The sequence below is a fragment of the Eucyclogobius newberryi genome, unplaced genomic scaffold, assembly GCF_026437365.1.
Source record: "Eucyclogobius newberryi isolate DKJ021-1_F unplaced genomic scaffold, fEucNew1.0.hap1 SCAF_13, whole genome shotgun sequence".
Classification (NCBI taxonomy): domain Eukaryota; kingdom Metazoa; phylum Chordata; class Actinopteri; order Gobiiformes; family Gobiidae; genus Eucyclogobius; species Eucyclogobius newberryi.
In genome coordinates, this window is record NW_027315757.1 from 24840871 (window position 1) to 24864382 (window position 23512).

The following is a 23512-nucleotide window of genomic DNA, read 5'->3' on the forward strand; positions in this document are numbered from 1 at the left end:
TGTATAAATGGCAGGGGTTCCTAAACATTTCAGGTCTTTGATCATGTCAAGTTGCAAAACATATAAAATCTGGTTTTATTGTGTTTATGTAAGTGCCTTATTATGTTATTTGGCCCAATATCACTGACATATGCTGTTTTCTTTTAAAATACAGTGTCATTTTGGGAACCACTGCCTTATGGGACTGACTGAGCTTAATAATGGACAAAGACTCATAGCTTTGATTAGTAAAATTATCATTTCCCGTAGCATTTTTGAAACAATTAAAAAAAAAATTTTGATTGAGGCTTGAAGTAACTACTGACCATGAATTAATAGTGTTTTTTTATATTTAAATACATTTCTGAAACTATTAACTAGCAGCCTCTTCTTTCTTTAACAAAAAATATATATTGTATTTTTATAGAACAAGAAATGCAAATAGGAATCTGTCGTCTGTCCTAAATATGTAAAGCTGGCACCATATTAAACTGTTCTGTATATTTTGATCAGATATAATTGCTTTATGGTTACTTTTGCTGGTTATTTTCCAATTTTTGAAACGTCTGTGGGTAAAACAAATGGAAATTTAGTTCCAGAGCCAAAACATTCCACCCATTTTTGAGCTTCATTAGGCGTCTGCTCAATATATTTTGCTGGATTGCTGTAAAGATTTGTTCTCATGCCTAGTTTACACTTTGATTGTAGTGATTTCTCTTTGTGTTAATTATCCCTGACACTAGGCATTGCACTACTACAGACTGCCAAGTGTAATCTTATCAAAATAACACTCGTTCTTTTGTCACTATAACTGTAGATCTGCTCATTCAAGGTTTAATGAACATAATAATAACGATGCTACTAATACTAATACAAGATAATTGCACGTTTTTGCTGTCTTTAACCTTCAAACTAAAGTAAGCTTGACAATCTTGCAACTTTTTTAGGCACAATTTGACGCAATCTTCTCTTCTTTATTAAAAATTAGCTTTGAATCGATGTATTGTTCTGTTGCTGAAGGAGAAAACATTTAATCTGCAAAAAATGTATTGTGTTTCTTTTGAATTGTCAAAAAGTACTTCTTATGTAAAATGAAAAACGTGTCAATCACTACAGTGTGCATATCCTGGATTGTTTCTTTTGTATGCTAGTCAAGAGAAATGTCAAGTCTTGATTTTTTTTTTTGAAAACAGCGTGCCGCGACTGTACTTGCTGCGCCGTCACCAGATTTATGCAAAAAAGCCAGTCTGCCATTAATCAAAAGTGGAGCTCTAGTTGGGAGAGAAAAGGTTATAGGCCCTGGGGGTACCACATTACTTCGCTGGTAATTGAATATTGATCACATTATAATGAGAGTAAGCACTTTTGCCTGATCTTAAGTCAATTGTGCCACTTAAATGACAAACACGGCACTGATCGGCAAATTGGAGAGCGCAGCGTTAACTCAGCATTATAGTCCAGCAGCTTTCATAAGGATCAGACTTTTGGAAACGCAAGCAAAAGGTCGCGTTGTTCTCATCTACCAGGACAATATGTACTTGTACTTTTTGCATTTTAAGTCTTGTGTATTGAGGACTTAAACTTTAACAGTAGTAGTCGTCAAAGAAGTAGGGCTAGTCATTGTAACAATGTAGGAAATAACAACATTGACAAAAAATGCTATATAAATATGTTCTTATCTGTTTGAAAATGAGAATAAATGTGTTAAAAGTATGCCTGGAAATATCTTGGTTGAGGTTTAATATCACTGTAATAGGGAATAGACTGTAAAAGGAAACACAAGTGCAGAAATATTACCTAATACCCTTCTTTTTTGTTTGTTTTTATTTTTTATCATCTTATTTTGCAGCTTTTTGACATCGTTATTATAGAAATAAATCATTTTTTTCCTTAATCTTTGGTTTTATTCAACCAGTCAGATTTAAAATTGCTTCAAAAGAACAACTTCGAAAGCATCTTGCAAGTGAACATTGCTGAAACATTATTTTTTGATTACATTTACATATTCAGTGACAGCCCTTTTTTAAGTGACGGTAATTGAGTTTTTTTTTTTGTAGTACCTCTTCTAATAATACATTTCCCAGGACTGATTCTTCGTGCAAAACCTTTTCCACAGTAACTGCATCATGTTCACAGTTCTCTTTTGGGCCCGAGAAGCTGAGAAATTCTATGTTCTTGTTAGATGTTTAACACAATAACACCAGACCTCCTTTTGCCACGTTTATTTCCCTTAACACCACTTAAACTTGCAGTGAAAAGCAGATCAAATATACGACGGCGTGCGTAAACGGTCTACTTAATGGTGTCACATCGCCAAAATACCTGTCGCTAATTGATGCACTTGATTGAAAAACACCTAGGGGGAAAAGGAGGGGGGTTTGAATAGTGTCAGTCGGGAGGATGCATTGTGGAAACTGCCAAAGAGCTTAAAAATCTGCCATCACCAAGAGATTAATCGTTGTAATTAATATTTTGATGGTTACTGAGGCTGGTTTGTTAGCTAATTTGTCATAGATGAAGACACTTTCGAAGGAGTTATGGCAATAAAGTACGTAAATGCCCAAGAAAGTAGAGAAGCTTTTGTTTTGTCGCACTATTTTTAATCAATTTTATGCAGACTAGTTTTTACTTTAAGTACTTTTGAGCTCACTTTCTTTAAATAACGCGGATGAAGAGAAGAAAAGACCAACTAAACTAATTACCGAGCTCATTGTCTGTGGAGACTTGAACAGAAAATGAACAAATTTATTCAGTTTTTGACTCGGAAAGCACAAAATAAATAAATAAAAAGTACAATGATGGGCTCCATCTAAAAATACATTGCAGATCCTATGAGGTAAGTTTGTGTGGTCATCAAAACATAATACAACATAGAAATAGGCAAGGCAAGGCAAGGCAAGTTTATTTGTAGAGCACATTTCATACACAAGGCAATTCAAAGTGCTTCACAGCAGGAAAAATGCATTCAAATCACAAAGAAATGACAGAAACAGAAATACAATAAAATTAACTAAATTAAAAATTATCAATCCAACTGATTTTCTAAACTAATAAAATCACAAACAAAAGAGAAGAGTGCAAAGAAAAAATCCTTTCAGTCATATGCGCAGCTAAACAAAACTGTTTTTAGCTTAGATTTGAACATTGTCAGAGTAGAAGCCTGTCTCACATCTTCAGGAAGACTGTTCCAGATTTTAGCTGCATAAAACTGAAACGCAGATTCCCCATGTTTTGTCCTGACTCTGGGCACCAGCAGGAGGCCGGTCCCTGAGGTCCTCAGAGTCCGAGATGGTTCATATGGCACTAACATATCCAAGATGTACTTTGGTGCTAGGCCATGGAGAGACTTGTACACAAGCAGAGCTGCTTTAAAGTCTATTCTCTGAGCCACAGGGAGCCAGTGCAGAGACCTGAGAACAGGACTAATGTGATCATACTTCCTGGTTCTAGTCAGGACCCGAGCAGCAGCGTTCTGGATGTACTGCAGCTGTTTTACAACTCGTTTGGAGAGACCAGTGAGCAGGCCGTTACAGTAGTCTAATCTACTGGAGACAAACGCATGGATAAGTCTCTCTAAATCTGGTTTTGACACCATATTTTTGATTTTGGCAATGTTTTTTTAGATGGTAAAAAGCTGCTGATGTTATTGATTTGACGTGGCTATTAAAGTTCAAGTCTGAGTCCATTATTACCCCCAGATTTCTAATTTGGTTTGTAGGTTTTAGAGCGAGACTCTGGAGGTGACCGCTAACACTTTCTCTTTGTTTCTGTGGGCCAAAAACGATTATTTCAGTCTTGTCTGAGTTCAGCTGGAGAAAGTTGTTTTGCATCCACAAACTGATCTGTTGGATGCAGTGACAGAGTGAATCTACTGGTCCATAGTCACCTGCCGATAGTGAAACATAGATCTGAGTGTCGTCTGCATAATTGTGATAGGACACATTTTCACTGCGTATCAACTGACCTAACGGCAGCATGTAGAGGTTGAACAGAAGGGGACCCAGGACTGACCCTTGGGGCACTCCACAGGTCAGGGTCATGTGGTCTGAGACACAGCTACCAATTTCAACAAAGTACTTCCTGTCTTCCAGATAAGACCTTAACCAGTTTAGGGCAGTGCCAGTGATGCCCACCCAGTCCCCTAGTCTCTGTAAGAGGATCCCATGATCGACAGTGTCAAAAGCAGCACTCAGATCTAACAGAATTAAGACTGAGGCTTTGCCCGTGTCAGTGTTCAGGCGGATGTCATTTGTCACCTTGACAAGAGCAGTCTCAGTGCTGTGATGAGGTCTAAAACCTGACTGAAAAACATCAAATGAGTTGTTTGTGAGCTGTTGGTAAACAACCTTTTCAAGGACTTTGCCCCAAAATGGCAGATTAGAGATGGGCCGGTAATGACTCAGTACTGCGGCATCAAGACTGCTCTTCTTTAGGAGAGGCTTTATGACCGCAGTTTTCAAAGACATTGGGAATGTTCCAGATTGAAGCGACATGTTAACTATGTGAGTGAATGGTGCTAACAAACTGTTCAGCACAGACTTTAGAAATCTGGTGGGTAACACATCAAGGCAGCATGTAGATGAACTCAGACTGGTGATGATCTCATGGACAGTTTTGTCAGTTACTGGTGCAAAGTGAGTTAGCTCTAAGTGTCTTGGTGGTTTTAGGGTAATTTTTTGCATTGTGGGATTTATAGCATTTTTAATGCCCTGAACTTTGTCCTTAAAGAATAATGCAAACTCATTACACTTGGATGTGGAAATGAGTTCTAACGGCAGCTGAGCTGGAGGGTTTGTTAATCTGTTTACTGTGGCAAACAGGACACGCGAGTTGTTACTGCAGCTTCCAATAATTTCAGAAAAATATCTTTCCCTAGTTCTACATAAGATTAGGTTGTACATGTTCAGCTTTTCTTTGTTAATCTCTTTTTGAACCTGGAGCTTTGACTTGCGCCATTTCCGTTCGGCCCTGCGGCACTCCCTTTTCTGTGCCCTGACTGAATCATCATTTCTCCACGGCGCCTTCTGCTTATTTTTAACCATTTTAGCCTATATAGGGGCGATGGTGTCCAGAACATTCAAAACACTAGATGTAACAGAGTTCAACAAATCATTTACATTAGAACATGAGACATTTTCAAAGTTTATCATTTCCATAAACAGTGCACCTGTGCCATCACTTATGTGGCTCCTCTGAACAACTGCAGGACCAACCGGAGGTTGGGGAGAAACAGACAGGTCAAAGAAGACACAGAAATGATTAGACAGAGCAACATCGATCACATTAACATTTGAAATATTTACCCCCTTTGTAATTATGAGATCTAGAGTGTGTCCTTTGCTGTGGGTGGGGCCTCTCACATGCTGAGTAAGACTGAAGGTTTCAAGGACAGCATCAAGCTCTTTAGCGTTTCTGTCACAAATATTATCAACATGCACGTTGAAATCACCTGTAATGGCCAAACCATCAAAGTCTGTGCATATGACTGAAAGCATCTCAGTAAAATCATCAATAAAACTTTGGCAGTGCTGGGGAGGCTTGTATAAAACAATGAAGAGAATGGATGGAGACCGTTTTAGCTCCATTTTAAAGGATACATACTCAAATGATGAAAACACCCCAAAAGACAACCTGCGGGTAATTATTTCATCTCTAAAGACAGCACAGACTCCACCCCCTTTTTTTGTTTTCTCGTGTTTCAGATTCAAATTTAAAGTTGGGTGGAGCAGATTCTATCAGAACTACATTTCCTGTGTTTTTGTCAAGCCATGTTTCAGTTAAAAACATAAAATCAAGATTATAAGAAGAAATAAAATTATTAATTAAGAGAGATTTGTTACATAAGGATCTGACATTTAGCACAGCAAGTTTCAGACTAGTTTTAGTGGGACTGGGCTTTATCTTTTCACAGGGAATATGAATCACATTTCTCAGATTGGGCCTGACTCGCATTTTGTTTTTCCATCTGTGTGATGATGTGACTACAGAAATAGTACTAGGGGGGGGCTCTTTTTACATAGGGCCCCGTGTTGGTTTGATTTTTAATGTGACAATAAGTCCCGGCAACGCTGAGACCCAGTGCATCCTAGCTATGGGAGATACCAGGTGAAAGGCCAGGTTGGATGGGTGGTGGGGCTTTTGTAGCCAAGGAGAGTTTGGGACCAGGTGAGAGGCGAGGGGGGATGGGTGGTGGGGCTTTTGTTGGTGTAGTCGGCATAGCCCTTGCTATATTGGGCGTGAGTGGAGCCATTTTAATGCCTGATTTGATCAGACTTTCAAAATGGCTGGGAAGGCCCATGGGTGAGAGTGGAGATGAGAAGGAGAATGATGAATCTTTAGTGGGAGTAGATGTTGCAGGGGGAACCCAGGGCTGGTGTGAAGGCAGGGGCGATGACAGGGATGTTGTTGGGCTTGTCACAGATGGGTCCAAGGCCTTTGAAGATTGTTCCTTTGCTGGAGGCGGTGGAGGTGAATGTGGAGCAGCTGGAGCTGAATCCTTTGCTGGTGGTGGTGGAGCAGCTGCTGATGAATCCTTTGGTGGAGGCTGAGGTTGTGGTGCTTTTGATGTTGAAACATTGGCTCGGTCTCTGGCTGATGGAGCAGGAATTCTTCTCTCATTCCTCTCTTCTCTAACTATCTGCTCAGGACCCTGTCCAGGCCCAGTCCAATGCCTCAGAGCGTGGAGCAGGTTCTCTGTCAGCACCCTCACTCCACCTCTGCATAGGTGGGGGCCATTTCTCTTAAACAGGTTCTCTTGTTTCCAGAATAGATAGAAGTTCTCAATATAGTGTAGTCCTCTCGGGTAACACTCTTTGGACAGCCATGTGTTCAGCTGAAGAAGCCGGCTAAACTTGTTTATCCTCCTGTCGATGTTTGGAAGAGGTCCACTTATGAAAGTTTTGATTTCCATTTTATCAAGCACGTCGAATAACTTCAAGAAGTCTTTTTTCAAAACTTCAGTCTGTTCCCGCCGCATGTCCACTGCACCCACGTGCACAATCAGCTGTTTAGCTCCTCCATGCTTAGCCATAATATTTGGAAGGAGTGACGTTATCTCAGAAACAGTGGCGCTTGGAAAAGAATGTGCGTTTATCTTTTCATGCGTCACGTGACTTATCGCGCCGTCCCCAACTAAAACAATCTTGACCTTGGCTTCTGGCACAGATCCTCCTCGCTGTATTTTGGCCACGTCATCTTTCCTTTTTTCATTTAATTCCATCTCTGAAAGTGGTAAAAATCTGTTGGTGAGCTGTATTTTAGGTGACTTCACGTTATCTTTGTATCGTTTAGGCTTTGCTCCAAGTTTGTTCCAAGAAACAGCCTGGTCTTTCTGGTTTTTAGACAGTTTTGGAAACGACACAGAGTCACTGCGGTTTAGGTTGAAAGTAGCAGTTTTTCTTGTAAAAAGTGTGCTCTTCTTACCGTCGGTTGACACAGGAATGGTATCGTGAAGAACTTTTTCAGATTCCAAAACAAATATCCGTGTTTTCAGCTCATTAATTTCTTGTTGATATTTCCGACAGCGTTCACAGTCTTTCTCCCTTCTTCTCCCGGACATGTCGCTGGCGTCAGATATGTTGTTAAAACTGGAAAAATGTTCTTAAAATCCTTGGTTTACTTGAAAAAGTCTAAAGCAAAAATGTTTGGAGGACAAAAACTGATTAAAAAGCAAAATAGCAAAATAAATAAGGAAAGCAGCGATAGCAAGCGGAGCGGGCAAAAAGCGTGTGCACTCTTCGGAAGCAGCTATTGCTTGCTTAGTACAGTGAATTACAACATTATTACCGGTATATCTTCAAAGATTAAGAAGTACTATATGGATACTGATTATATCTATTCATATCAGTCTATTTTGATTCTTATTTTTTATCTTATAGCAAATTTTAATAGTTTGTTTTTATTCTTGACTTATATAGGTGGACTTTATTTAGGTTGTTTTATCATTGATCATTGTTTTATGTTGCACCAAATCACCAAAGCATATTCCTATGTTTGTGAATTCTGTTAATTGACAATGACAACAAACATTTTCTGATTCTGATTCATATAAGTAAGTATGTAAGGATATCGAGGAATGCAGATTGCTTTTGATTTTGGTGTTTTTTTTAGTAATTTCTAATCTTCAGCAGGGATTTTTTTGCCAGCCAGTGCTCCGTCTGTAAAGGAATGTGGTTTGGCGCAGCGTTCATACTGTGGAGGAAGAAATGACAAGTATGTTTGTTTATGACATTTTTATTAAGAAAAAACAATTTAAATAAATAAAATTGCTGTTGGCGTACACCGGGCGAAAATATTTATTATTTTCGTCATATTTTCCACTCCATCTTTCACATTCATGTCCACCAGAAGCTGACGGAGAAGCTGAGTTCGAGCGAGCGGACGTAGTGCCAGTGTCGAACGGGGATGTACAGCACGTCTCCCGGTCGGAGCACACATTCCAGATACGGCGCCTCTGCAAACTCTGGGAACCGCTCCGTATCAGGCTTTTCCACATCCACCTGCAGCGAGGGGAAAAAAGAAAAGGAAAAAAGAGCAGGCACAAAATTGGAAATACAGCATTTATTTCTGTGGCTCGACACATATTATCTCTAAACAGTGTCAATCCCACCTGACTGGTGTTGTAGAGCAGCGATGATTGATGAGGGTAGAGCTTGTCTGTGTGCTCCGGGGAGTACAGGCGAATGTATTTGCTCCCCACAACCTGCAGATGCACAGATGCAATGAAATGACGACTCTCTGACGTGAACGAGAAGCATGATTTGAGAATACAGTCGCGTGCAGACAGCTTTACAAGAGAAAGCAAAAAACACAATTTGATTAAACACATTTTCCAAAGACAAATTCCCTTTGATTAGTCACACACACAGATGCTGGAGTATTAACACAGCAGCTGTTTACTGATATTGGTTTGATTGTTACAGATAAGCATTTCTACCATTAATTTTCAAGCTATTTTCAATGAAAAAACAATACCATGTTGACACTAAATGCATCGCATGTCCAAAGATGGATGTTTGGTGATAACTAATAGAAAACAATTGCATATTTTCACCCAAATATGAATAGGAAAGCCACAATTTACTGAGAATTCTGCTCCATTTTGAACAGTCATATTTGTTAGCCGTTCTTTATCACTGTGAGATAAATTGTGGACATTTTTTCAGCTCAATTGCAAGTACATTTATTCTTTATCTAGGATTTTGCGGGAGGTTTAGTAAATGTGTGTATTTTTGTGCATAAACAAGCCATGAGCTCTTAACCTTCCTTTACGGAAAGATAAAAAATTCAGAGATGCATGTTCGGTTCTAAAATGTCACAGCCACTTTTCAATGAAAATCTATTGCTTGTTACAATGAAATGTCACAATGATGAACAGTTCTGTAAATTTTAAGCAGTTTTAGACTGATATTGCAGTTTAAAAATAATGAGCTACTTATGTTATAGTGCAATACAAGCACCTGAACAATAATCTGTCTCCTTTAAATTTGCTCGATACGTCACTAATATGTGGGGTTCCGAGTGATAAAAAATAACCGTTGCCATAGTAATTAACAAATCAAAACAAAATATTAGCTTGAATGGGCCTACAAATGGCATGGATGACAGGAGAAACTCATGGCGAGAGTGTATTTGTCTGTATTTCCTCAGATCTTGCGATGTCGGTGACTGGAGACCGCGACGTCACCTGGGTCAGGAAGTTCTGCTGGGGGTCCTGGTGCAGGGGCGACACGGTGCCTCCAGGTCCGAACCAGGCGTTCACCGTGATGTGCTCCTCCTCCGTGTTTCCTAGGCAACAGTAATCTGGGATGCGGATATCGTCTTTCAGCTCCGGTATCTGAGGAGACATAAAGGCTCTGTCACGGGGCCATTTTAGACAGCGCTCATTTCAATAACGGCATTATATTAATCGCCGCTTCACAGGGGCGTGCGAGTAACTGACAGCAGTAAATTGGGATAATCACGCGCACAGGTAGAACATATGCAAGATGTTAAAAGAAATTGAAATCCATCCGCATGCAACTGATATCTTTTTCTGCTTTGTTTCTGCTTCTTCTCTTTTTTACCATATTAACTTCTTTAAAATGCATTCACAAGTTGTTGTTGTTGAGGTTCCCTTTTTTAATTTACATGTATTTACTTGGGAAAAGGAAAATATGGGTGTAAAAAGCTAGGCAATCGGTGTCTTTCAAAAACAAAAAACAAATGTTAAGAGTAGACAAAAAAGTTGTTGGGATTTGATTTTTCTTTTCATATGCGAAATAAGCAAAATATACCAAAAATGTTTAAGGCCCATCAATTTTTTGTATGTAATCATCTGCAGTTTGGGACATATCTGCCTAAAGCTCATACTGGCCTGTACAGAGTTAAGGTACTTCATTTAAATCAATTCAATAAGTAAAGGACAAAGCATTTTGATTTATAAAGTTGACAACGCATTTAAAAGGTAAACTATTGAGGCAAAACAGAGCTCTTTCCTTTGCTCAGGTTGTGGTAAAGTTTGTTCTGAATCAAACACTGGGACACAAAAGACACAGGTTTTGCAAAATGACCCCTACATTGAAAAGCTATTGGGTACACAGCGCTATAATTTAATGTTTTCCTTAACACGATAATCCGTTATGGTTTGTAGCCTGGTTGGTGACCTGTTTCTACTCAATCTATTCACATACTTTCATTCAAATTGGCCTTTTACAACTATTCAGTCATACAATTTGACTGTGTGAAACATGAGACAAGGGAATGAGGACACCAGCGGTTACTTTAATGAGTACAAATGTTAATGAAATATGCTAACGTCTCTTTAATACAATAGGGGGCACAGTGAGGCTTGTTGTAAATATACAAATCTGTTAAACTGCAGATGAAACTCCACAATGTAACCTGAACATGGCCTGATGCTTTCATGAAGGTTTCTCTACAAAATCAGGGGTAAAATATGACTCCCCTGTCTTCGAAAAGCCCTTCTAGGTTTTCTGCTTGATATATCTTTTGTAGTGGAAAACATAAAGCAGTCTGTAGTCTATAATACGCTGCTCTAACTTTTCTACTTTGACAAGGTGCCCTTTCTCATAAAGTTCAGCGCAGACAATGTATCGACTGGGAGGGTAAAATTAGGACAAAAAGTCAATGTTGTTGAGAGCAATGCATTGTAAGGATGACAGCTGCAGAGGGAGAAACTCATTCTTCATGCGGCTGAAAATATCAACTGGGAAAATCGAGTAATATGCAGATTATTTGGTGATTTTTCAAAAGTAAAATGATTAAAAAGCATGGGATATGTCGCACAAGGGGGGATGTGAGGGCTCCGTAGATTTATTTACAGGGAGCAGGATCAAACGAACGGGAACTTTACCTGATCAAAAAGCTGGTGCTGAGCGAGATAACCCACGCCCTTCCCTTGATCCTGGAGGAGAAACCGTAAACAGTCTAAAACATGCTCCCAAGTTAAGGACTTTTAAAGTGAAAATAAACATCAGTCAAAAAAAACGAGAACTTACTTTGCTTAAAATGAACTTATCGATGAAGTCGTTGATTGTGGTGAGGGTTTGGGACCACGCCTCGTCCGTGTAACGGGATCCGACCTCGACGGGAACGGTGCGGCAGCCAGCGACACTGCGTAGGTACTCTATGCTTTACAAACAAGAAGTAAACAAAACAAAAGCCATATTTCATGGGATGTATTGTTGAAGTACTTTGGGCTTCAAGGTTAACCACATTGTGAGATATGAATAATGGTTTCTGACATAATCCTCTTTTCCAGGTTTGACCTTCAATCTAATTGCGATTTTTTTTTATAAGAATTGCGATTAGAGTTGTATTGTATTTGTATTATAGTATTAGGATTCTGTTCAAAGTTCACATTTTAAACACATCCAGGGGCATTGACATTAGAGAGAAGATTGTAAACATTACAAGAAACATATTTCAGAACATGTTTGTCGAGGTCTAAAGTATAGGGTTTAATTCTTTTACATAATAACACAGGATATTTTGATGTTTACTCAAGATAATGAATATTACTATAAAAAAATATCTGTGTGGAAACCATGGCGGACTGCAATCATGTGCAATCATTGATTTGATGGCAAAACCAGGAACATAAAATGGTAAATGAAAAAACAGTGCAAAAGAAATTTAGCATCATGAGAATAGAGGATGAACACATTTCTGATGCAAAATGATTAAACCAGCCACACAATTTCAACAAATAAAACAGTTAGCAGAAGTGAAATTAAAATGGGAGATTACATTCACCACTGGCAACTTTCTCATTTGCATTGATCCAAAAATTTTAATCAGTTTCTTGTAATTGCGTAATATTAAAAAAAAAAAAAACTCAATCTCAAAGAATCCCACGACGACTGAATCTATTTACATAAAAATACAGTGGAATAAACGAGGTACATTTGGGATGCTGAGCTGACACTGGAGCTTATGTCAGGTGTCAAACCCAATAGACACCCGTCTCCATGGAGTTGTTAATGCTTTCCCAAGTAAAACGTATCTGTTTACAAAGAGATAACAGGTCAGATCTGTGGAGAGGCGTATCGTAATGTTTAATTAAATACACCCAGTAAATAAATGACAATTTCCAGGCAAAGCTATAATCACTCATGTGGGGGATATCTTATTAGAAGAATTACTTAGTGCACCTTTAATTAGAAATATGGATGTCAAGAATATTAGTTTAATCATCTTTTCAATTAATCTATATACTCCAAAAATACATCTAACTATAAAGGACTTTTTTATCTGGCTGTTTTTGTCACATTAACTTCTTTAACTTCTGAAAAGTTTTATTTCGTAAATCTGGTCACAAAAATGGAAGAAAAAGAAAGATTTCACTGTTGTTTGGTCACACTCTCAGTCATTGTGAATAATCGTTCGAATGTGTTTTTATTCACAATAATCGTGACACTAAACTTTGACATCCCTAAATAGAAAGTTAAATAAAAAAGGCTACTATACCACAACATTAACTTGTGCATGCAGGAGTTTCTAAAAAGGCTATAACAATGCCATGGGCTAATATACAGTATCCTGCATTAAAGACATAAAGTGTGTGGTTGAATGTGGCACAATCAGACCGGAGCGGGTCGAGATAGAGGGAAAGGCAGCCACACAAACTGCCTGCTTCAAATGGAAAGCTAAAATGAGCCTCTGCTTAACAGGCTAGTATGAAATAAACAAGCTTTTTGAAATGTAAATCACGCATTGCTAGTCGGGAAGAGGGCCAGAATGAAAATATGAATCTTGAATTGGGCATAATAGGGCACTCCTTCAATACCGCTAGGCCACAGAAAGTAAATAACTTTTGTATGAATAATTACGCAGAGGATGTAGAACAAAAGATTGGAAATAGACGGTGCGAAGATGCAGCTTGGATTTGGCAAAGCATAAAGTAGAACATACAGAAGATACAGACCTCCAGGGATGATCATTAAGCGCGGGCCAGTGGTCAACAGTGCCCTCCAGAATAACAGGTTTTAGCGGGAGGAGGTAGCCGGACTTAAAGCTCTCCAGCGAGGGACACTTTACCCGGGGAATCGCCAAGCCGTCTTTGATCACGGGAACGAGTGGGCGCTGTGGCAACTCGATCTTCAGTCTCTGTTAATGATGCCAAAACAATGAAGGCTATTCGAACTGGTAAAAGCTTGGGCACATTTTAAAGCTGAAGCGAGGACCACAACAAGGGATTCATATCTAGGTTTGTTTTTGATACTCCTAAAGCCAGGCCCTTAATTTTGGCGACAATGGGAAAAAAGGCACAAATGGCATTTGAGTGGTTTTCATTTGGCCGGATATTTGATTAAATCTGACAAGATAAAGGGACAGAAGAGGACATGCCTCTCCATCACTGAAATAGCCGCTAATGCCCGTGGCCAACAGTGCCGCTCTGATAAACTAGAGCCAAAAAAAGAGAGAAAAAAAAACAGGTTGATGGGTCATGACATGCACTGCGCACTAAAAGCTTTTGTAAAGAATAGACAAAATTGTCACTATTATGTTGGCTATTGAACAGATTTGGTTTCATTTGCTACTTTTTACCTTTTATATCAATTTAATGTGTAGATAATTACAAGACGCAAGGTCCTACTCTAAAAAGTTAACGTCTTATTTGTGTACATTATCATTATCTTTGCGTGTTGACACTCACAATATTAGTTCATGTATCATCTGAATAAGGTTGAAACAGGGTAATTTATGAATTGAAACTAATGGAAATAACTTAAGTAATAAGTTAGCTAATAAACAAGTAATCAAATAATAATGATCTGGTCTTTACACAGGCTCCAAAACATGCCATGTGCTCAGAGAAGATGTTCTATAGAGTTGCATTAAAAAGACACAAGAGACATGTAATCTTTATGTTTTTGACGATTAACCCTTTTTGCCTGTAAGTCTACTCTATAGTGATGTTTTCAAGCGCCTTAGTTTAGCTTCAGGGTGGTGAAAGTTTGTGAAAGCAGAATATTTTACATATTTTCGGGCTTTTCATTAAAAAAAAAAGGGAAAAAAAGAGCAGATTAGGCCAAAGAATAGTTGCTAGATTAATCATTAGCTACAGCCCTACTTCTAAGAAATACAAACATTACCAGATAAATCAATAATGTCAGGTAAGCTAAAATAATGCTTTCAAACTTATATTGATATACTGTACTGTAGATACAATTGCAAGTCTGTGACATCCAAGGTTATGCTAATTATTTTTGATATTTTGAGACTAAGAAACACATATTCCCACTAGGGCAGTGATGTCTTTTGTGTCTGTATTTTAACATTCTGTAAAATGTTCTAAATAGGCCATCCGGCACCCAATATAATTAAGGGAAAATAAATGAAATATTTGAAAATTAGTCCCTAGTGCTGCAAGTACGGTGCCCTAATGTACTTGTGAAAGTAGTCTAGTTATTTTAGTTGTAGTTAACATATTTTATGGTGTGATAAATGGTTTCTGTATGTGTGTGCGTCGTATGAGCTATTAAACATTTGTCTACAATGGCGAGAATTCTTAATGAACCACAAACCTTGGCCGTAGCCTGTTTGTCTTCACTCTCATCTGTGTTGTTTCTCCTCACTTCACTTTGCAGTATTTTGACAATACTTTGAAGGACATCATTAATTATGGCTGCTCCCATTAGTAAACCCATGTCACAAGTCTTGATCGCCTGCTGCAGCTCGTCCTCTGTCGGATCCTTACGGCAAAGTGCGGCCACTTTAAACAGACAGCCATAGGAATAGACACGTCTCCACTCTTTGTCAACATCTCTCCAGGTCCCGGTGTTGAGTTTCTCCCAGGAAAAGTCCAAAACAATCTGCGCTGTGAGCAAGAGCCGGTCACTCGTGGGGTCATTGTACAGCTGCTGCCTGGACCGCGTGAGCATTCCATCACACTTGAGTTCACTTTGTCAGAGAATTGTAGGGAAAACTCATCCTCATTAGGAGGCAGGACGGCAGAGAGTTTTGACCACAGCACCGTCATTGACGAGAAGGTCTCTATTAATCTGCAAGACAGAGTGAAGGTGAAGGAGGACACCACTTCAGCACACTGGCACGATGATAAAGCGCTTCAATTTTCTGCTAAATTTACTTCGAGATGGTTTAGGAGCTCACTGGTAAATAGATTACGAGGACACCAATGTCATAATTTGCTAAAACTGCCACTCGTTTGCAAGACATAAACAGGACATGTCTTTTCTTTTTTTTTTTTACACACTAGAGACAAGCTCACCGTAGCAGAGTGAAACAGATGTACGCACCTAATTTCCAAATTGGCAGCAGCGGAAGGCAGGTGAGGACGACGAGAGCCAAAGCAGCGAGCGTGACACATGCACAATGACGGCACTTTGTCACAGAGTTGGTGGAGGCGCCAAAAGTGTTTCTGAATGTAACTCAGTCCATCCGTGCTCTGGAAGCTATCTGCCACCAGCGCCTGCCAGCCAGAGCAGCGGGCCAACTTTACCCACCTGATACATTTGGGCGCATAAACACACCTTATGAGCTGTGAAGTATTCAGCGCACACGTGAGAGGCTCGGGCCGGAATCTGTAACAAGGCAGTGCAATTAGACTCAGAGGGAACATTTTAACTACTGCATACATCACATTATCAGTGGTGGAACGAGTAATATTGCACTTGAGTAAAAGTATAGTTACGTTGAAAGAAATGTACTAAATTACAAATACTTCTTCCAAAAGTGTACTTAAGTAAAAATAAAAAGTAAGCATTAAAAATACATACATTGTTACTAGTTAAAGTATAATTTTAGATAAATCTTTTGTACAAAACTAATTAAACAGTGTAAAGCTGCATTAGGTAATTCTAAACTGCAATCTGCATTTTCTCTGAACTCCGGCCGATTTGAGGTATTCATGATGCAGCGCTTTGTGTTTGAAAGTGAAGAAAGGAGACAAAGGTGCGATTGGTGGATTGGGACTGTAGCGCATTACAATTACATGCTAGACTACTGTTTTATAGCATGCCAATTAAGGTAAATAGCTATGTCCCAAACTGCAGGACCTCTCTTTCTCGATTTACCTTTTCAAAGGAAAGGAACACAATGCCAACAGAGATGATCAGAAGTACTGTATTTAAAACTTTTGTACGTCTGACAAAAAATGGCTTCTGGTAAGACAGGTTTGTGCCCATAAGAAACTAAGGAATGCATGTACTTTATGTAAGTGCGTGTCTGAGAAAAGGAGAGTGTGTATATACAGTAGGATGAGACTGTCTAGCAGTTCTACTAAGGACTGGTTTAGGGTGTGGTTGTTTGTGGTAGAATTGGATGTGAAATTGATATATGTCATTGTGCAACAACAAGGTCAGATATCCATCTACTATTAGGTTCAGTTTTTTGGAGTGTAACTTCAAACTCCCCAGGGAATACAGGTGGAAATCAGCATTTTTTTCTATAACCCGGTGCAATGCATCTTTCCTCTGGGTCAATCTTCATTGTGCAAGGTCTCTGTTCAAATTAAATATACCATACCATAAACATCCGTCATAATAATTTATTACAATTATTTTTGTACTCGTCAAACAATTATTTGTAATGTATATTCTGACTTTTTAAAAACACATTATAAACCAGATAAAGGTTAAAATATGATGACTGAACGCTTCTCTATAGAGAATGTTTAGGATTAAATGCAATATTTATGAAAATCAGTTCAAGTAATGATATATATTGATATTATATATCAAATATAACTATAGTTATAGTATATGTATTTGTAAAAGTAAAATATTAGTTTAACATTGTAAGAAACTTGTAATAGCCTTGACAGTAGTCATTTAGCATTTCCATTTTGGGTAACTATAGTGTGTAACCTATTGAACCAAAGGAATCTCATCTTGTAGACTTTCCTGTTGGCACATTCATGCATGTGAGGAACAATAACACAGGCATTGACATTATATCTATGAAACGTTTCACTAGCTTAGGCTGAGGGTTAAGAAATTGTAGAAATAGCTGTAATCTTTAATATAAAGAAATGACAAGGTCGACCCATACAAACATAACCATCCATCTTATGTTTGCAGGGGTCGACCTAAGTAAAAGTTAGATCAAAAGTTTGAATGTACAGTATTCAGCCTGATACAGGCTGACTGCTGTACATTCAAACTTTTTTATTTCTTACAATTACTTTAGCAAACTAACACCTACAGCTTTACTAAGTATACACGCACAAAACACAGTGATACAGAGATACACAGGCAATATGTAAATCGCAGTACTTACCAAACATTTACAGTGACAACACATGAAATATCTCCAGTGTTTTGCTGTAAATTGCTAGCATGGTTGGTAAAAATATTAGCCGCGTGTCCCCGCCATAAGAGTCCGGGTGGGAACATCGTCTACAAAAGAAATGGGTTCCTTGTCTCCTACAAATGAGTTAAACTTCTCCCAACGTTTAACTCATTGGGTTAAACGTCAATGGATGAAAACGTTGTCGGCAAGTGGCTCACGTTGGATGATTTAACGTGTATAACATTATTCAAAGGCAAGTACTTAATGCACAAATGCTAAGAGTATTTTAGAATGAATATAGAATTTAAAACATCTTGCATATGATTATCTTCGACTTAGAGGTTTAGTCGCCATTTAGCATCTGTTTTTCATTCTAGACGAGATGCATTTTCAGTAATTATGCCTACTGTTAAGCCTCTTTCTAGTGAGATTTGTCATCGCTCTCCAATCTGAATATTTTATGCAAATATGGGAGATCTGATTCCAAAAACAAACTGACATGTAACCAACTCATGCAAAGCTAAACCAATAATTGCATTTTTCTATTTAGTCATTTTAATTAAATAGATTTTATTTTAACACTACAATTCTGAACAAACATGATTGGAAACCTGCAGAGAATCTATTATTAAATGGCAAACACGGTATGAAAGTCAAATAATGTCAGCAAAAACCTCAATAGCTCATTCCCATATGTAAACCAGAGACCACAAGGGAGTCTTTTTTTGTTTCATGGGTATTTCTGTGTATTTCTACTGTTACATTTCTGAACGCGGAGTAAGGAAGAAATGAGAAGAATACAAGTGTAGTATCTCCCAGCGTAGAGAGCCCAATTCAGTAAGGATCTTAATAAAACAAACCTTTATTGATCAGAACACAACAAAAGTACCTGAAAGGAAAAGCTAGGGTTTGGAGTGGATATTTAGGTCCCGGTGTGCAAAGTCCAGTCTTATAAGAAAGATGTTTTGACAGACTATTCTCTTCTTTCACTCACCTATAGTGTACTGTGGAAAGTATGTGTTTTATAGGTATTTTTTGCTATGGAATATTTTTAAGTTATGGTTTTCTTTCATATATTCTGCAATTCAGTGAAACTTGATTATTATTTGTAAGGCTCGGACTTAAAAATCTGCAAAAATCTTTCACTTCGACCCATTTGCAGACTTCTGGAGATCCTGTCCTTGTGTTTTCATCGCCATCCTTCTGGTTCTCCCTGTGGCTGGGCTTTGGTCCAATCAGCTCCAATAAACAATCCTGGTGATGGTAAGTCTTTGTCATTATCATTTGTATCAACTCATAAAGCATACAGTATGTAAAGAAGGCTTAGAATTGTAATACTTCAATGTTATGAGCTCTTATGTGTTGTATAAACAAACTTAAATGAATAATACACCTATTGTAAACAGGAAGAAACTAATTTGAGCCGGGATTGTGTTGTGATTTATGTTTAACATCATTATTCAATTCATTGGGTGCATTTTAAACACACCGATTTCCTGGTAACGTTTGCAAGAATGAATCTGGATTATGCATTGTTAGGGGATGTCACGATATCAAATATTGTGGGAAAAACATCACAATTTAATGATGTGACAAAACAACTGTGAAAAAAAACATGTTACTTTTCCTCAACTTTGTGATCAGCCTTACAAAATATAACATTCTGACAGACAAAATAAAGTTAAATGTGACAGAAACAGCGACATAACGTTATTTACAGTTAGGTCTATTTTTTGGGCTGTATATTGGCATAAAAAGACTTAATTCTGTTTCTAAAATTATTATATGTTGGTTCTCATGATTATATTGTGTCCTGAATAATAACAATTATCAATTAACCTGGTAATCTTGACATCCATATGCACTGTACATGTTTTTTTAAGGTCCATATATACAGTACTACAAGGTGACAAGGTTACATATTACTCCAAGGAGACGGGTATATTTTGTTATTGACAGTATATATACGTGTGTGCGATATATTGTTACTGGAAATGTCATGATAAACAATAATATACCACTGTCACAATAATCCAAAAGCAGGATGATTCCATTAAAGCTTTTTTAAATGAACAATATAATTAAAAACATAAAATGCAATAAATAAAAAGGGCAAACTGAAACACTTATCATAAATAAACCCAGCGTTCATTTATTGAACAATGAGCCTTGCAGTGGCCCATAGTACTTCCAGTTGTATCCATGTACATTATATCCCTTCCCCTGTTCATTGGTTCAGGGATATATTGTATTTGATATGGATATGGGCTTCTCCTCTGACCTCTGTACTGGAGAACAGAATGGTGAAGCGAGGTGTGTTCATTATCGATGGGAGAAGGGGCTTTGTTTGTATGTGAGGCTGGTGATGGAGACGTGGTCCCAGCTGTACAGGCCTGATGTATTATGTATTGTGTTTCTGACTGTGAGGTTGTAAGACAGCACTGGCCCACACTGAGGGTCAGAGGCTCATAACACTGTGTATCGGCCGGGGTCAAGACCTCTGCCTCTTCTGTGGCGCCGGGTCGAGAATCTCTAAAGATCTTGTTAGTTTGTGTAATTCAGGAATTATTTAAGTTTTACTTTGATAAATTATGAATGGATCATCTTCTCTGTGTAACATGCAATTTCACTTTTATCTATCTTATGTTTCTATTATATTTTAAATGTGTTCTATTAAAACAAAAACAAAAGCATAATTTTACTGAATATTTTTAAACTGTCCTTGAAAGATGGCAATCTGCAACATGTTATTCCTGTCACTCTAGTTTTTACTGTGGTGTGAAAAACAAGCTTTTGGAGGAAAATCATTTTATTGAAAAGGAACTAAAACAATTAAATTGATGACTCAAAATGATATGATTTAATATGATTAGCGACTAATAATATTTTGGCAATTATTGGAAGGAAAAAGAAAACCTATTTTTTAATTGAAAGAGGTTGCAAACATAATTTAAACGCACAATTATCAGATTTTTTTCTGTCTTACTTGGACCTGAATGCAAGTTGTGTATTTGCTCAGTTTAAGTTTGAACCTGAACTCGTCTTTGTGACAGTAACAACACGTCACAGCAGCAGTCACAGAGCAGCTCCAGGTCGACAATCAAGTGAGCAGTGCAGGCGGGCTTAAACGCACCGCCGCATGAGACACTGCAGGAGGGTTGTAATAGCCGCCATTCAGGTCCAGGTGCAGCTGAAATAAAGGCTGGAAACAGTGGTGCCCCAGTGGTGTTGCCATGGATCACAATCTAATTAAACACTGTTTAGCTCAAGACAAAGTGGAAGTCGTCACCTGTTGACTCATTTAATTAAGGTTTCGTCACCAACTTACAGAACTGGCGGCAGTGGAGAGTGGCACATGACCCGGGCAAGACTCTTACAAATGCAGCTTCATTACTGGCAACATGATTTTATAGCGCCAACGTATTTATGCTTATTTTGGACTTGAAGGTCATCTCAGTTTTAGCAGTTTTCCCTTCCCCTGTGGTGTGTTGTCACCCAAAATGCACTGTCACATTATCCTTGTGTAATTTACACATACATAAAAGCCAGTGGAGGTTAAGGGTTGCTTTGTTCCTTACTACCCTTGGTAATGGATATTTGGAAACACCCTGAAGAGGTAACAAATGAGAGTGTAAAGTTAAATGTCCTGTGAAATCATCAGGAGATCAGAACAAGCTTCTGTTAGTGCCTGTGGGAGCTTCTGCAGACAATTATCCTGGGCAGCCTTAAAGCTCAGAGGTCAGTGCTGAGAGGTGCACTTTACACATGTTGAGGTGGGGATACTAGAGCAGTCCCTTGGGTGCTGCCGGGGAGGATTCAGTATTGAGTTTGAGCCCTGTTGCACATAAATGGTGTTAGTGCAAAGCCAGGCTCGCTCACAGCAGGTGCCAGTGCAGTGGTTTAATGTGAGACAGAGGCACACGGCAGTCCGTCAAAAATACTTTGGATCAAATGAATGCAGCCAGGTGTGCTCCACAGCCGGGTTCAGGTGACACCTGCTCCTGCCTTTAATTAGGGCTCAAACAGCTGTTTCCGAACGCTCCTCGGTTCGCCCGCTAGGTTCTGGTCACAAGGGGTTTCTCTGCAGTTTGGGCGAAACATTACTTAATCAAATCCATCTCACACATGGAGGAGTAGTGTTGCTTGCGTTGGATGCTGAGAAGTGTGTTACAGCATATAAATGCTCATTGTATTTGCTCCTACTGTGTGAGATGCAGTATGGATTTGTGTCAAGGATTCTAAAAAGTCCTATTGTTACACCTCAGGTTTCAATTTTTACACATTTATAGGATAGTCAAATTTCAATATTTTGACGGTTCATGAAAATGTATTGCCTCTTTTTGTGTGTTCAAATACAGAAAAACTAGAAAAGTAAACTGCACGCAAAAGAAAAATGTAGTTTCCCCCCTTTTTTTTTGTCCAACTCTATAATCCCTCATCTTCAGCTTCATTTTTGTGAAAAGTACAGCTCTCCCCAAAAGACTCCTGACAAATATGAGTCAGTCACAAAGCAAGGTGAAGATAAAAGTGAAGGCAGTCTCCACCTCGTTATTCTAGTCCTGTGAAGAATCTTTAGGGGGCTGTGAGCTCCCAGGCTCGTGTTAGCCAGCTTTGATCTGTCTGTGATGCAGTTATAAGTATATATACTGCACTTGAGGAGAAGAGAATATCCATCCTGAGATATGATTTCCCTTTGGTTCATTAACAAGGTTAAAAAATTGAGTGGGTGGTCAGCTCCGGGAGGTGCTGTGGGAAATACTTGTGACAAAGTGTAAGTGAAGAAGAAGGGCATTATTGTTATTGCTCTAAAAATGTTCAAAGTGGGCCCCAAGCTCCTGGAGAAGTAATTATTCAAACCTCTGCTTTGAGCCAGTAAACTCATGTCACTGCAGTAAAGAGTGTATTACTATTAACCTACTAAAGTGACATTCTGTTCACATCTCCACAATTTAGGCTTTAATATTTGCTCTATCATTCAGAGGTGTGGAGGGTTTAGCTTAGCGTAGAGCAGATGAATTCATTTCTCTCACAGACGTTTCCTCTGATGTTACTCTTGGCCGTGCAGGTGATCGCGCTCAGGCTTGTTTGGAAGCCGGTTCCAGCAGGAAGGCAACAGTCGCTTTTCGTCCTTGCCAGGTGGTGGAGGGCGAATTTGTGCATACTGGTCCTTAATGGTGGGCATTTATGCATATTAATTATTCACTTTTATTGTGTTGTTCACTGCTAAAGAAGAATAGTCTAAAATTACTGTTTTGGTTTGAATTGAAATGGATTGTTAAGAGGCAAAATCTAACCTAAATAATTCAAACTTAAAAACAATTTTTACTTTTATCGGCTATCAGCACCTCTTACTTACTTATTTTTCTTGACCCAAATCCTTATTGGTCAGACTACTTGTAGTTATTATCATTAATCTTGCCCTTATTCCAAAATCCACTTCAAATAATGAACCGACAATTTCATTATTTTATGCAACGTATATTATGTTCTCTAAATAATCAGCTAAAGCATTATTGACTTGGTAAATATGTCCTTGTTGGAGGTATTTATACAACTACAAAATATTTCATTTTCATGTTTGCTTGCATCAAAAGCATTATCTCTGCGACAAGGGTCATTCCCACGTTGTGTCACCAGCAGAGGGTAGTGTTGTGGCAGCAGACTTAAACCAGGCCTGCCGTTCATTTAGTATGCAAAGGAGGAGCACAGATCAGGCTCTCTCATTGTTGACAGTGTTTTTGAGTCTTTGCACTGGCTCATATTTATGAATGACATCCTT

General features: G+C 38.5%; 1 protein-coding gene across 1 annotated transcript; it reads right to left on the reverse strand.

The window, feature by feature from the left end:
• Positions 1-8258: 8258 nt before the first annotated feature.
• kdm8 (lysine (K)-specific demethylase 8) lies at positions 8259-16025 on the reverse strand. The gene is given in 9 exon segments (XM_072443040.1): positions 8259-8477; positions 8588-8680; positions 9665-9814; positions 11333-11383; positions 11478-11610; positions 13406-13587; positions 15009-15355; positions 15358-15485; positions 15948-16025. Coding segments are annotated over 8 exon segments (1227 nt in total). The 5' UTR covers positions 15464-15485; positions 15948-16025; the 3' UTR covers positions 8259-8312.
• Between the last annotated feature and the right edge of the window lie 7487 nt (positions 16026-23512).